This window comes from Nothoprocta perdicaria, unplaced genomic scaffold (genome assembly GCF_003342845.1).
Source record: "Nothoprocta perdicaria isolate Ctin4 unplaced genomic scaffold, notPer1 scaffold_169, whole genome shotgun sequence".
NCBI classification, from domain to species: domain Eukaryota; kingdom Metazoa; phylum Chordata; class Aves; order Tinamiformes; family Tinamidae; genus Nothoprocta; species Nothoprocta perdicaria.
In genome coordinates, this window is record NW_020454860.1 from 1,455,163 (window position 1) to 1,471,873 (window position 16,711).

Genomic DNA, 16,711 nt, shown 5'->3' on the forward strand with positions numbered 1-16,711 from the left:
GCCTGGATGCCACCCTGTGCCACATGCTCTAGGTGTGCCTGCTTGAGCAGGAAGGTTGGACTAGATGATCTCTAGAGGTCCCTTCCAACCTTAAATATTCTGTGAATCTGTGAATCTGTGAATYTGTAAACCATGTAGGGAAGCTGTTAAAAATGCCAGCATACAGTTATTCAAGAGAAGTGCTACAGAAGAAGCTCCATCCCATACTTTCTCACTTTCTAATGAGAAAGTAATTTGGGATGTGTTTACCTGCCCATTTCCCTCACCACTGCCGTGCTCTTTTCAGAGCAGTAGTTGCAGATGGAGAGGGGCCGGGTGTGAGCTGGAGGAAAGGATCTTCTTGGGTTTTCTGGATGCACCAGAAATTCTGGTGATCTCTATCCCATTACTGAGGGATGTGGAATAGCACAGGTATCCAGAGGTCTGCCACATTGGAGAAATGAGTCTGCTGCAGCAGAATTGAGCCCAGGTGTCCTGAGGTATAATGAGCACAGGTGACAGGAGTAAGCTTTTGTTGACAACCTCAGATGAGGCATTATCTGAGTATATGCTAAATACTTGACTTTCAGCTATTGATTTTTCTGACAGCATTTCATTGGCAGCATGTTTAGGAATTCCTGACCCTGAGGAGGTAAGAAACAGAACCCAGGGAATTTTATGTTAGCAAATCAAAAGGATTTCCTRGACTTATCCTGTGTGAACTGTGAAGAAAAGCATGAGAGTTTTTTTATGTAGCTCTTGTTCAGTGCTTAGCCTTCTGTTAATGTTTATTTTCTCTCTCCCTCAATAGGTGTCGTCAGCTCGAGGTGTCAATGCCTATGGGAATATCTCAGTGGTACAGATAGGTAATGTTTCAGGCTACATAGATACGCCAGACCCACCAACGATTATCAGCTACTTACCTGGGCTTCTGTACAAATTTAGCTGTAGCTATCCACTGGAGTACTTGGTTAACAATACCCAGCTAGCTTCGTAAGTGTATTTTTCATTCCTATATGAACATAAGTCCATATGGGCATATACATATGCACCTAAATATGTGTATGTCACAACATTATCATCAACATACTGATACTTCATCGTGTAACAGTGGGAGGGAACAGTGGGACAGAATGGTAGCAGCGAATGGATGGAAATTGCATCTGAATATGGAGCACAAAAGAATATTTTTCATGAGTAGTCACTGTACATCATGGAACATGAGTTTGTTCTTGTTATTTTGCCTCTCTGCTAATTATTTTCCTGATTTATGTTTTCAGCAATATACACTACTTCCCCCATATTGAAGGTTCTGACAGTGTTTCCACTATAAATTCTTATTTCTTTGTTTTATAACACAAACACACGAATTAACTCCTTGTAATATAGCTTGTGGAATTTTTTAACAATGAAACCCACTGAAGTTATGTAAATGCAAAAGTAAAATATCAATATTTTTAAATCTTTAGTAGCTTGTTTTCTAATTCTGTTATAGGTCTTCAGCTGCTATTTCCGTGAGAGAGAACAATGGTACATTTATCAGCACTTTGAATTTGTTGCTTTACAATGTGAGTATAAAACACAGTTCTATGGAAGTTGGATTAGCAAAACAGAATTTAGCCTTCTCTTCATTATGTGCTATTCCCCTCCCAGTCCTCCCRTGAAGAATGAGACCTTTCATACAGGTATCTCTCATTTTTGAGTTCTGTTTTCCTTTTTGTTTGCTTGTGTCTATTGTCTTGTGTTCTTATGGTTGGMCTTTGAGGATGAGTCTTCATTTTGAATTTATGCAGTTCCTCTGATTATTTAAATTGTACTGGGATCTGAAAAGCCAGAGCTTTAATCAATTGCAATAATATTTTTGCTTCAGAGTTCATATTTATAGTGTTTGCATGTATTCTCTGTGTGTGTGTGTGTGTGTATATATATATAAATATATATATGTATGTACCTATGAATGCCTGTGTTCATATTCTTGTGTATGTGTATCAGTACATAGATCTGAGATCTTACTAATCTAGAGACTACTCTCTGTAGGATTCTGTAAATAGTAATAATAATAATTCAAGACTTCTATTCCCTTAGCAGTAAACTGTAGCACTTTTGCTGGAGTGTTTTTATGCTCAAGCTTCATGAGTGTTTTGATCATTTGTAATTTTAGTGGGGCTTGTAGGACTCATTCCAAATCTATAGCATGCAATACATGCTATCTTATTGCATGATTTTTCACGGCTTTAGGGGTCAAAGATGTTAATAAAGGCTTTCAAACAACAATTCTTTCTTACCTTTTTAGATAATTTAACTTGAAAATGCATTATTGTATAAACTTTTATTATATGAATATGGATGGTGACAGTAAAACATGAAAAATGCACGGACCTCTACTTAACAGCAACATTAATCTCTGAAATGATATTTTGGTGTTGATTAAAATTTTTATTCATACATTTTTAAAACCTGATTTAAATATCAATTTTTCAATCTGTCAAAGAACATTTTTGTAAATTATGAATCTGATTTTTTTTTTGCATTATTATTCATGCCATCATGATGTTGACTTATAATTCATGCAACTGATTTAAAAGTCAATGTTTTATACTTTGAATATAATGAGCTATAAATATTGTAACAGGACATTTTCCAAAGACATGTTTTTTAAAAAATCATGTTTGTTTGACAGAACAGAGTGCTGAATAACAACCTATAATGTGCTGAAATTAAGATTTTATTTCTCTCATTCTTAAATAAACCTGTAGGCAAAAAGATGGAGGAGGGAGGTGCTGCTAAATTTCTCTGCAGACATGAGAATTGACCACTGTTTGGTGCACTTCTGGCCCTAATTTTGCAAAAACTGGGCTAAAAGTAATGTTTATATTTGCACTTGAAAATGCACTTACCAGCTTAAAAGATAAATTTTTCACTCTAATATAATTACAAATTGAATATTAATAATGGTGTTTTGTTGTTCTAATTTCAGTCATACTATCTGCTCATGTAGTAGATATTTTCCTGTTATGACCAATTTTGGCAAGGCTGGCAGATTGAAGAGATAAAGAGATGACCTCCCTTATGTCACGGAGTTGGTCTGTGTGCACCAACGTGGCTCCCCAGCCCACCAATACTGAGGAGGCTGAATATGCAGCTAGCTCTAAATTTTGGCTTTGAAAAATCACATCTTCTACATGCTTATTATTTCTTTGGGCTGTCTGATGATGCTCTTGGTTTTGCCTGCCACACTGAACCTGTTTTTACTGTGGCACTTGGAAAATACTGCTATGCAATTTTTTRTTGTGCCTTAAGTGCTTTGACTTCTTATGAGAAGCCTTTCCCAACATGCTGATTCTCTACACTTTCTGGAGTAGCAACCTATTAGAGTGCTATTACCTGGAAGTGAATTTTGATATGCGAAATATGTCTGTCACTCCAGACATGTTTCATGGCATCTGTAGGTCGTTGCTAGGCATGGCACTAATGATTCTGTATAGGACCAAAACAGGACATTATGTGTCAAAGCATAATAAAAGAACAGTATGTATTTGTGTAAAACTTCTCTGTGCAGTTTTCTTGGAACTGTGTGTGTGTGTGTGTGTGTGTGTGTATATATGTATATTTTAAGTCTTAAAATATAAATGAATCTATCTTGTTATTTAAAATGCCCCAAAACCACCTTCCTTGAAAGCTGCATTTCAGTGATTAAAATATGTCTGTTCTCCTACAGTCTGAGATTATGAAACTCCAAAGGTGTTACCATCTTCAGTTTATGAAAAGGACTGTAACATGTCTTAGTAAAGGGCTTAGCCCAGTCAAGCTGCTACTTTAGAAAGTGCATCAGCTGCTGTTTAGGCAATGGGGGACATGCCAAGCTGCTATCTTGTAATGACCTCTTCATGGAGGAGTTTTTTTCTTAATACATGATAAAACCACTTAATGTAATCATAAATAGAGAGTTTCTCCAAAACAGTTGTGTAGGATAAGGTCAGTCAGGTGATGATGACCTTTACAGACAAGCTTGCAGGGAAATCTTAATGCGCTGTTYTTTGCTCCTTCCTATAAGGAGAAGAAAGTCAATGACAGTCCCATTATGAAAGGTCAAGAAAATCAGATAGGAATTTGGCTTAAAGGTAAGGACAGGTACCCCTCAATTATCACAGTGTGATTTCTGGTACGCTGAGACACTGTTTCTTTTTCAGGATTCAACCTACAGCCAGCAACTCCTTATCCCAAGTGCGGGTTTACCTTTGAAAACCAAAATATATGCAGCTGTGAGAGCAACCAATCTTGATGGCAGGTACCATAAAGGAGGCTTTTTCTTGCCTTGCAAGTTTTTCAGTTCTTGGGATTGTAGATTTATTATCTAAGAGAAATCAGATACACAGCAGTCTTTTCTTACAGCCTTTTGCAGGTTAAAAGGGTGGTTTGTCTTTGATAATTGTTCCCCTTCAACATATTTCCCAAATTTCCCCAAAGTTCCCCCCATATTTCCGAAAGGAAATAAGTTCTTCAAGCCAAATACATATCTTGCATATCTTGCTYTTTATGAATGTTTTCCTGAACCGTATTTTAAACCTCAAATCCCTGTGCTTTTCAAGAGATTCTGCATGACCAAATAAGAAACTCATGAGCTTTTAAGAGCTGGAGAGTCTTGATTAATGGTCCTACATGGTCATGACTTGTGTGAAGAGGCGGATGACAAATAGACTGTTAGGAAGAACTGCATGGTGTTTGTCTTGAATAAAACGAGATCATTTGACTTGCAATATTCTGCTGCTGTGCTGTATGTGGATTAGTTTGGTCAATCAGGGGTAACAAAATGGAGGATGTAGTGGAAATGCAGAAAGTTACTTATAAYAAATTTCTCTCTGATCAAATCAAGTAGGCTGGAGGGCGAAGAGAAGGGGCGTAGGGCTGAGGGCAGACGTTTGGAGTAGGCCCGAGGGTAAAGAGAGGTTAGAAAGACAGWTTAGAAATGATAAAATTATCAGAATATCATAGATTATTGAAAGTCTTAAAAGTTACAGATAAATGCCTTTAATTTGCTTTACTTTCCCCCTGATCTTTTTCAATATTTTTGTATTGAATATTACTGAAAGGTGGTAGAATTATTGGGAGGTATGTCACTGGAAGGAGAACCTCGTCCTTGTTTAAGACATCTCCTGCAGTTTTTGAGAGCTCTTGCTGTCCCTACTTYGTAGCAAGTTCATTTCTATCACTACCATYGAGATGTCTTTCCTCAGGATCTGTCTAAATGTAGTTTTCCCTCTAAGCAGGGCCCCATCCTGCTGTCTTCACGTCCCTCTTTATTCTCTTATTCTCCTCCCACTACTTTTCAGTGTGATTTTTCTCAATTTAACTCTCTCATTCTATCAGTTTATGTAATTCCATCAGGTTATATCAGAAAGGAGACAAAGTGTGTAGGCCCTCTCCAAAGTACTTCTTTTTGATTTTTCTTATTTTAATTATATTTGAATTCTTTTAGTATTAAATTGTAATATTTGTCTTAAAATTAAATTTAAAAATATATTTAAATTTAAATTAAATTAGAAATTAAATAAAAAACTAATTTTAAAATTGAGTAAAAACTAAATTTAAATGTTTTTTTTTTTAATATTTGTCTTGAGCAGTATTTTGAGATGTAGAAGGCCCACTAAGTCAAACTGTAAGTGATCTTACCATGTATTCCCCTGAATATCTACTGAGCAGGGGTAGGGTGAAGATAGAGAGTGATTTGGAGATCTTCCAAACCCACCTGGATGTGACCATGTGCCACATGCTCTAGGTGTCCATGCTAGCTCAGGGCAATTGGACTAGATGATCTCTAGAGGTCCTTTCCAATCTTGAACAATCCGTAATTCTTTAATAACAACTGGTATCAACATAACAGACTGCATTATCAGTTTGTATACCTGCCTRTACTGTGTTTTAGTCTTTCTTCCCTGACTCTCCATCTCTTCCATTACCATTCTGTTCTCTGATCATTTATTCCCGTGCTTCTTGTGCAGGTGGAATGTTTTGATGGACTACTGCTACACCACTCCATCTGGTAATCCTAGTGATGATCTCCGATACGATCTTTTCTTCAGGTGGGTCTTGTGCAAACAGACTTTGAAATCTTTTACAAATCCCTTTCGCAGYGTTCTAAACTATTTGGAAACTTGAACCATATTAACTGAGAAGCCTGAGGATTTTGCTTACAGATAAATGTGTCAGAACATGCTGCGTTTGTGAACGTACACATCAGAAACAAGTATCCAGTCATAAGAATTGTGAAAATACCTCTAATATAGGTCTACTGGAGACCTTAGAACCTCCAAACTAAATGGTGTTTTGTTAAAATTAAGATTAATTTTGCCGAAGGCAGATTGATAGGTACCCTTGCAGAGTAAATGACAGTGATGCAAAACATCACAAACCCAAGTTCAGGAAAGCATATGAGTAAATGATTAAAGATGAATTTATGCTTCTGTTGCAACTTCCACTACTAATGTATTTCCTTGAATTGGATTTTTTGGAGAACATAAATAGCATCYTGACAATATCTCAGTTTAAATTTCACCAATGTCAATTGCTGGAGATACCATTTCAGTTAGGGATACCTGTCTATACCTGTTAGCATATCTGATTGCTTTTGCTTCTAGTCTCAAATTTCTTTGGACACTGAAATTAAATGATTCCTTAGTTGTAGCTGTCATGTTGCAAAGCAAAACTGGGCTGTTTGGTAGCAGTGTATTTCAGCAAGCATTGTACTGCCTAAACCAAGTGATCATAGTTGCCCATATATGGGGTATTGTGTCTGTTTGCTGTGGATGTTACCTTACTCTCAGCTACTTCAAAAAGAAATGATATAAGTGCTCATCCTAGTTTTAATCTTCTCTACAAAATTTAGCTGTGACAAGGACCCACAGACAACTATAATTGAAAATGGCAAGAGCCAAATGGGCCGTTTTTCATTTGAGGTGTTCCGCTTTGTGAAGCACAAGAACCAGAAGATGTCTACGGTCTTCCTTCACTGTGTGACAAAGCTGTGCAGAGCAGATGACTGTCCCTTTCTTGTGCCAGTAAGTTGGGTGAGGGGAAGCTGCATCCAAATGCAAAGGTTGCTTGGTTGAATCAAAAGGAAGATAACTTTCAGAGCCTGAAGTTGGGATGCCTTTCTCATGTCTGGAGTAACCACTCTGAAATAGATTAAAAACTGATATTCTTAGCCTAACATCTGGAAAACAGGTATCCCAAATCATAGCAGYTGAATATAAGAATCTTGGATTAGTGGAAATTACTAATTATGGTAAAATTAAAGGTGTACTAAGTGTTGTGATTCTGACAAGGAAAATTTGAAGGTAATTCTGATAGTGACAAAAATTCTTCACACATTCCCTATGATTAACTACAACCTTCCTCATAGTATAGAAGTTATTCTCTTGTTGAACTTAATGGTTCACAAGGATGTGTCAATTCAAATATTGCTCCATTCTATGAACATTGGGATTAACAAACRTGTTTCAGAAAACAAAACTTTTGAATAAACATGGAATATTCTGTACTGATGTCTTCAGAAGGAGGTAACTTACTCTACTGAATGACTTTCCATTTAGAATTTTAAGATGTTATCATCTTAATATGTTTTTCACATTTTATACATTATTTTACATAACTTACTGTTTCTGTTGAACCTATCTTCTGAAGGTTTACAGTTCAATAAATACTCTTAATTCAGTGCTCAAGGTTAAGATAGATGAAAAAGTTCAAAATCTTAGTCAAAGTTAGATTCCAGATCATAATTTTGAGGATCATTTTGGTATGGGTTCTTTGTTGACTGTTCAGAACTTCCTGAAAGTGTGTGAACTTTAACTTCAGAAATTAGTTAGAATAGTGGCTATAGCTTCTTTTGTATCCCTAGTCAAGCAAAAAACATTTACTGAGAAAACTGGCTGTAAACAAAGCTTTGGGAAATTAASTGCTGAAAATTTAATATGCTATAAGATGGCTCTTGTACATGACAGCCATGCAGTTCTGTAAATGAAATGAGGCGAAATACAACTGGAAACCAGACATTTACAAGATGTACTTCTAGGGAATGTTGCAGCTGTTTTTATTGCAAAGTAATTTAATGCATACTAAGAAATAAAACSAAAGTTGTAGTATTCCTTATAAAAGAGCTCACATTAAAACTAGAAACACAGAAGGGCAATAATTCCGTTCTGCTCTGTAACTGTGATTTGTTTTGACTAACTGATCAGATTTGCAGTCACAGAGAAAGAAGAGATGCAGATGCTGTCATGAGAACAACTGGGAGCCCTCAGAGCACCTCCGGCAATGCTGTAATCTCTGCTGGCCCCATCATTACAAGGAGCGGTAGGAATGAGCAAAACTTTTTTATGTATGGCAGGAATTTCCAAAACCTGGGAAAGTGCCTGGCAGTTTAATGAGAATTTACAGTGATTCAAAGTCTATATTCTCTAGGATTCTCCATGACTATGCTGAGGAAAGGAAGCTCTTTGGGATTTGGAGAGGAGAGAAGGACTGTATTTTTGTTTTGTTTTATTTATTTATTTTTAATATCATTGGAGATTTTGGTAGAACAACATACCTCATATTCATGTTCAACTCTCATACAGTTCATCCCTACTTGCAATAGAATCACTGTGGGATACAGTTGTGCTTGTAAGGCCATTATAGATGTTCAAAGTCAGTGGGTTGACTTCCTTTCTGTCACATTTCACTGAAAAATGTGAAATTTAAGATACAATGTACAATGTCTCAATTTAAATTTTGAGGTCAGAACGGAGATACGGAAAAATAAATGATTTGGCAGGTAATGAATATTCACTGTCACTTTCGATTCACCATCTCTTCCAGCTTCATCTTGAGATTTTTCAGCTGCATAAAGCTAATACATGCTGTGCTTAGGTTTCAGCTATGGAGAAAGAAATAGGTCAAACACTGTATTTCTAAACAGAGCAAGCCAGAATCAGATTTCTTTTAGATTTAAGGTGAAACTCCATGGTTTTACATTTTTATTCCTAGCAGAACCTGAAAAATATTTGTGACCACTTTGGTGACATACTGAAGTTAATTTGCTTTTTCTCTTAAATTCTACTTATGGACATTTGCAGTAGTTGCCATTAAGCAACTGCTTTTAATAGCTTCAAATAGAGATAGACCAAGACTGAATCCTGTGCAGGAAAAATAACTGAAGCACCTTGAGAATAAAATCCTTGCTCTTTTACATGCAATGTGGTTGCCCCCACRTATACAAAGTTGACCTGTCAGTTGACCCATCTAGTGAGAGACTGTTTTTAAAAACAGAATATGCTGAATGATAATCAGTATTTTTGCAATTGAAACTAATATTTTTTTCTGCATTACATGTTGCCCCAGTTGAGTGTCCATGTTGTTGTCATCTGATTAGTCAACACAAAAGTAAAAAAACTTCAAAGTTGCATCTGTTGGTGCATATGGGAAATGAATGGAAAATTTGCCCAGACAAGCATTTGTTAGAGATTCCTTGTTAGTCAAGGAATGAAAACAAGATAAAACTTCTTATTTAAGCAATACCTATTAAGTAACGCAACGTATGGTTCAAATGCTGTGAGTTCTATTTTTAGACCTTTTAATAACCTTTTAATACTGCATAATTTCAAGTAAGCCAAGATCTGACCAGGAATATGTAGTGAACTAAAAGTAAGAGTAGACTATAGTCTATTTTTTAGACATTTATTGAAATCTGTTGTGATTTCTAGTGAAACACAAATAGTAGGGCTAAAGGARAAAGTAATCATTTTTGAAGTGTCTTAGTTGAGATATGGAGCTAATGGTTTTTACAGACTTCTGAATCTCAGTGGGATGTTTTTGGAGCCTGCCACTCCTGCTGATAGAAGCGTGGCCTGACAGGCTGGGCTTCTAGAAACTGAGATTCAGTTCTGAAATCTGCTGTGAATTTCTTGAGTAGTGTTGGGCAAGTCCCTTAATATGGCTTGTACTTCCCTTTTCCTTCTGGAGCAAGAAAAGGGAATTAGTATTTCTTCCCAGTGCCCTTCACGTTGTGAAAATACATTTGTTAATAGAAGGGAGATTGGTGTATGCTGTAGTAAAGCATAGAAAAGGGTGCAGATTATGAGAATTTGAAGCTGTCCAGTTCTGATAACYAGTTACCAGTTCTGATAACAAAACTGTTTACTCAGTTCCTATCAGGGTAATTACATAACGTTACTACAGATGACAAAGTCATTCTCCTGTATAGTTCTGTGCTCTCGTTTCTAACACTGTGTTCTTTCCAGAGAAACATTCCTCTTGCTTGTTAAACTAAAATAAGTCATTACAGGAGAAATACCCAGAAGCAAATGTTTTAGTCTCTAGGTATGGAAACAAAGTGGGTACGGCTTCTGTAGGTGAAATTGTATAACTTTTAATGGATGTCTCACTTAAAAATGTAAGGCAGCTGCTCAAAACAAATGTACTTGTGAGCTATGCCTTGTAGATGAACACAAAAAAACCCATGAACATAAAACTAAAAATAATTACAAGAAGTATAGTTTTGAGATGGACAGTGGTAAATAAGCAAAAATTGAAGACAAAATAAAAATATGTCCCTGAATTTAGTGTGACAATATTACTGTTAGAAGAAAAGTGTACATGGAGAGGGCATTTTTGTAGTTAATTTTCAGTAACATATTTTCCTTTGTAAAGCTTGGGTTAAAATACTTTGTCCATACAGTTCCTCCTGTAATAGTTATCAGTGAAAAAACTTGCATGTAATATTGTACTTATGATTGTACTTTTACTAAAAGGGATGGAATAGAATTGGGAACCTTTTCCAGGAAGTGGTTCCTGTGCTGTGCTCTGTATGTGCGTGTTTTGGGGTGGGAAGAGAGTTGCCTCGGAATACCAGGTAGCTTTATATTGGTGTGCTTACATTAAACATGAAGAAACTTCTGGTAGTTAATATTGTGGTCCTGGTTCTGCCAGGCATGTTAACAGCTACTAGTCAATGTTACAAATATAACTGGCATGTTCTGAAAATAGAGCTAGGACCATTGGCTTTTGTGTTTTGTGTTGGGGAGGGAAATGTGCACAAGTCTTTAAGGTATAATGCACCTGTTTTTATGTTTTTCTACAGATGAGACACCTACCAACAATTCAGAGCTTGGTAAGTGAATCAGAATTCCAAGAAACACAAAAGAGCAGGTTTATGTGAGTGCAGCAGAACTGGGTAGGTGAATCATTCAGATTCAGTAGGCACTGAGCTGGAATTTTTTGTTTGTTTGTTTGTTTTTGTCATTTAAAGACTATATCAGTATATACTTGTGCTATAAAGAAAGCAGTTGGTGAATCTGTAATGCTTAGTTTAATTTGTGTACCTACCAACACAGTGACTTGTAATCCCTACAATGGAATTGAAAATATACTACTGTGACATATGAGTGTGAGGGAACATTGCAGGTACCAGAAGAAAAGTCACAGATATAAGCAGTACAATCGGCTCATGCAGCAGAGGAGTGGGACAGCAAAATGGTAATTGTGGTGCAGTCCAGCTTGCTTAGCTGGACTTTCAAATTTGAAAGGGTCTAATGTAGCTCAGTAGCTAATGGCTAGGAAACGATGGTCAAAATTAGGTAAGTAGGGATGGGGTTCACTGAACCATCTCACATCTTACTCAAAAGCTGGACCCAATGGCAAAAGCAACCTACTCTGTCTTTGAAGCTTGGGTTCACTGTTCACTTCTCAGTCAACTATTTAGATCCCATAAAAGCAGCTCTGACACCTTCCTGTCATGAAAAYGAAATTCTCCCTTGAATGAACTGTTTCCTGGTGCATTCCTACCCATGATATTGAGTAGGTATCAGGAAGAAAAAAAAAAAGTACTATTTAAGCATACAGGTATTCACTTTGCAGTTCAGTTTTTATTCCTACTTGTAATTATTCTGTATACAGCATTTTGATAGTTGAACAGGGATATTTGACACTGCTGGAAGATTCTAACCAGGCCTTATTTGTGCATTTTTGTTCTTCCTGCAGCTCATCCAAATGGACCTCCTTTCCAATTGAATTCAGTGACCAGCACACTGATTTCAGGCGTGGTCATCCTAGGAATCACAAGCATTTTGTTTTTCATCTGGTCCTTAACTCTGTTGCGCAGAAAGTGGCCCAACACCTCAGTTTTGACTGGCATTCGAAACCCAGTTTTCAACTGAAAGCGGTGATTTACTTGCACTTTTTCTTTGGAGTTGCCTTTCTTGTCCACGAAACATAAATCTATTTAAAAAATAACATCAAGGCAACATTCTGACAACATATCCATCTTCTATTCCAGATATTCTTTATTTGTAGACTTGCTAGACATTACAGTATAGATAAGAAGCAGTGATATTGGTAACAATTCTAGGAAATTATGAAAATCTCAATTGATTGTAATCAGACTGTATTGCATTCTGCCCATGGGTGTATTGACAATAAAACTTGTGTCTCCAGCTTTTCAGTAAGGTTTGAAAGCTGAAGATGCTTAAGATGAGAACATTTCCAAGTATACCATTGTTACACAAAACCTGACACATTCAGAAGCATTTATAAGTTCACACACACTTACTAAAATAAGGGCCATTTCATTTTTTTTACATTTTGCACCACAAATTTGAAAAATGACTGGCTCAGGAGGAATTTTGCTCTTCTATATTGGCTAAGACAAAACCACAGGAAGACATAGATAATGAGTGATGTTTTCTTATTACTCATTTGATAATTTCTTCTTTTAATATGTCTTCATATCATCACTGAATTATGGTTATAGCCCATCAGGTAAGGCAGGGCAGAATTTGGCTGGGTATCCTTCTGAATCAAGTGGTTGTTGAGGGTGAATTGCTCGTGGTGCCAGGGAAACATGCTGCAGATTTTATTGAGGTGGACAAACTTTTCCACTAAAGCTGTTGAGTTAGAATGTGAAGGAGAGCTAATTAATGTGAAGGAGATCTAATTAAGGTTCAGCATAAAATCAGTTCTGCACAAAGTTAAAATTGCTATAGCGTCCAGTTAAGTTCTAACCCTGTGAATTATTCCAAGGGGAAGTAAAGAGAAAATGTCCCTCTTTTTTCTTCTCCTTGAACAAATAATAAAAAAATGTCAAAACCTTAATCATTCAGAATTGTTTTTGGAGCCCTACTTAGCTGTTGAGGAAAAACTCACATCCTTATTTGCAAGGGCCACTTCTCTGCATGATTCTCACACTTCTCAGATAAAGCTTTCCATTATCTACATGAAGCGTTGCAGATACCACTTATAAAGCAGATCTCTACTRCATGGATGAGGGGAAGAGGACAACTAGAAGAATAACAGGCATACAAGCATTGCCCTACTGTTGACTCTAGCTGATCTGATAAAACTCAGACTTACCTGAATTGAGTGTGAGTGACCATGTGCCTTCAAATAGGAGCAAAGGGTAGTGGTGCAGCTTCTTGGAACAGATTTAAAAAAAAAAATGGTGTTAGGGAAACTATAGTAGACACAACATAAAGCTGGACAGGTTAGGCAGTTGGGATTTTGGTCATAATTAATGCAGAATCCCATTTTCATGTACTGTATGTATTGGTCTAGAATCACCTCATTGACGTTTATCATCACCCTGTGTTAATCATGTCTGTGTTTTTGTTCATGTGATGCGACTGGCTAATGATCAGGGTGTTTTGGCTTTCAAGACTAAAGWTGAATAAAATAGTTTTCTATGATCCTGAAAATGCTGTATAAAGACCTGTTGTTCACAGAATGTCCACTGTGGTTTAGTCTGGTACCCCTAACAACCAATACTGTGCCTGTTTTCCTCCAGTCTTAATACCTCAGAAACATTTTTTTGCACTTCAGGGTTTAGGTCTGATGACATGTAAAACCTGATTGTTTAATAAAACTGTTTGAAATATTTCAGAATGGATATTTTGTCTGATTTTTTTTTCCTCTTTCAAATTGTTGCGGTTTTGTATTTGTTTTCAGTGTCTTGCACAGATGAGAACTAGACACGCTTATTTAAGTCAATTGGTAAGAGCTTTCGATAATCAGGATAAATTAATATAAGTATAACTTTTCTGGTCCTTAAAGGGTGGTAGAAAAACTCTGGAGACTTGCATCAAGATCTGGATACACAGAAATTCAGATAATTTACTGTAACTTACTCATGAAGAGAATTGCAGAAATTCCATAAAGATAAATCTGACTTCATAACCAGTAGCATTAGTTGGAAGTTTCCAGTGATGGTTATGTCACTACCATTCTTAATAATCTATTCCAGCAGTACTTTGGTACTTTCCTAGCCTTTTTCTGACCTTGAAGGTGCCTAGCTTAGTTTTCCAGATGTTAGAAACTGTTGTGCATTTTTCTGCAAGACTCATGGAGACTCCTAACATAAATCCCTCAGATTTGTTTCCACTAGAGGTGCTTAGACTGTGCTAATTTATGTTTTACCCTTTGATAATCTAAGCAGCCCTTCTCCTACAAAGCATACTTTCTAATCTTAAAAAAAAAAAAAACCAAAGCTCTTGTGTATCATCTTAATTCAATTCTACTTCTGAGAAAAATCTGTTGTCTTTTTATAGAGAGAAGTAATTTACAGTAATAAACCAACTTGTCTGTCACAGTTTTAGTGTCTTGGGTAGCCTGTTTTTATTGCATAACAACTGAATATTTATGTAATACGCAAAGTGATTTTCCTGTGTTAAAAYTTCAGAAGTGGTTTGTTGTGAGAAGACCTGGAATAGATGGCGTTATATATCACTTGTGTGACTTTTCCTTGTGGAAAATTTTATTTAGGTACAAAAGGGTAATCTCACATTAAATTCGTGAATAAGATTCCTACAGTCAGCTGTAGGAGCCATGACTGAACTTGCTGTGGATTGAATGTATGTGTCTCAATGTTTTATTAAATTAGTTAAATATTTGCTCCTCTTTGGCAAAGTAAATGCAGAGATTCACAGGTGGAAAGTGATATGTAAAAATAGGCTTATTAATTCACAGATTTGGCATTTTTAATTCACAGATTTGGCATGAAGATACTTTAGGAATGTTTTTAAGGGAACTGAAAACTTAAGCCAGAATACCTGAATATTTCTAGCAGGGAGAGGATTCGTTTATATTTGTGAAAACACCCTTTTCTTGGTTTGTTTGAAGAAAGAATACAGGTATTGGATAACTCATGGAGGCCATGGCTCATGGCCTCACCTGTGTGATTGGTTTCCAGAAAGAGTTAAATTAGGTGCGTGGTGAATGTGCGTAAAGGCTACACACTACTTTTTGAAGGGCAGAACCTTAGGTCAGAAGGAAGGGGAGATGACATAGGTAACATAAAGTAAGAAGAGAATCCTGGCTCTTGAGGTACCAAGTTCTTAATGGAACAGTGAATTAAGATGTTTTGTACTATGATGAAGGACATCTAGTCAAGTACATAATGAGTGTCTGAGGTATTAAGTGACACTAACGTACAAAAAGAATACTGACTCTGTTCATAAATACAATTTTTTAGGGATGGTCATTGCCTGCGTTTAAGAACTGTATTTGCACAGATGTTGGATTTTACAGGTACTAGTAAGCACAGCGTGCTTAGAAGTTCTCAGGTCAGTGAGCTAAATTGAGAAGTAGTCAGAAAAAGAACCAAACCCGACTCTCTGCTCAGGTCTAAATCCAAGGGAACTTAAGAAGTCTATGAAGTGATGAAAACACTTCCTTGGCTCCTGCCTTTGGAAGAAATAAATAGTGTATCCAACTGGAGCTAAACACACCAGTRTTCTGGAAAAATTGAGCTGATATTTGACAAATAGGCCTTGGCAAGGGGAGCTGAAAGTAAATCACATTTCCCACTTCATTTGGCAGGTAACGTTTCCTGCTCTTACCTTTTGATATCTCTTAGGCCCCCACAAACAGTTGATAAGAAGAAGCATTGGCTGGTTAAGCTACTTACCTYCTCAGCTGAGAGACAGGCAGGAGTATTGTGATAAACTGGGAACTCTTCCAAGTGTGGCAAATAAATTCTCAGGTTACACCCAATTTTTATTTCAGTGTTCTTTACACCTTTTGAGAGCTTTTCAGAAACACATTCATCATCGTTTTTTTTTATTTTCTAGTAATGTGATGGATTAGGAATGGAGAGCAGAGAACAAGTCTACAGATTCATTAGTGGATGGACTGGTCTTAGTAATACACTGGTAGTTTGAGTTACATCACTCTTTGCTGTAATGCCTTTTTTTGAAAAGTTGTTACTTTTCAAAATACAACTCTTCCAGTATTTACTGGTTAACACGTAAGTCTTTTTTAGATGTTTTTACAGTTGTTTGTGTACAACTGTTTGTACTCTTTGTACAGTTGGGAAGCCCTTCCTCAGACAGATGAACAACACTTCTCCTTTACGCTTTCCATTTTCACAATGTGATTTACCTTGTGAGGAAGATAAATTAGTTACTGCTGGCAAACTAAAGAGAGTTGCCAGCCAGTAAGATTTGAAATGCCAAGAGTATGTTCGTAGCCCACAGTTTTGGGCTTTGTGACATAATGTGGAAAGTACTTTGTACTAAACCCTTACCAACCCAAGTCTTTAGGGCCAAGAAATACCACTTAATAATAGTTCGATATTTTGCAAGTTATTTTGCAATCTGCTGATGAAAGGAGAAATCTTCAGTGCTTGGACTGTCAAGACTAATGGTGTTCTGGAAATGCGGTATCGTAGCATGAGCAGACTTCCAACTCTGTATACCTCCTGAACTGGCTT

General features: G+C 36.6%; 1 protein-coding gene across 1 annotated transcript in view; it reads left to right on the forward strand.

The window, feature by feature from the left end:
• ZPLD1 (zona pellucida like domain containing 1) overlaps positions 1-13,733 on the forward strand; it is a 32,498-nt gene extending 18,765 nt beyond the window's left edge. The window contains exons 4-11 of the mRNA XM_026035895.1: positions 791-972; positions 1,475-1,547; positions 4,170-4,267; positions 5,979-6,059; positions 6,863-7,034; positions 8,214-8,328; positions 11,093-11,122; positions 11,992-13,733. Coding sequence (XP_025891680.1) covers positions 791-972; positions 1,475-1,547; positions 4,170-4,267; positions 5,979-6,059; positions 6,863-7,034; positions 8,214-8,328; positions 11,093-11,122; positions 11,992-12,167 — 927 coding nt within the window. The 3' untranslated portion in view covers positions 12,168-13,733. The remainder of the gene's footprint in view (positions 1-790; positions 973-1,474; positions 1,548-4,169; positions 4,268-5,978; positions 6,060-6,862; positions 7,035-8,213; positions 8,329-11,092; positions 11,123-11,991) is intronic.
• Positions 13,734-16,711: the final 2,978 nt, after the last annotated feature.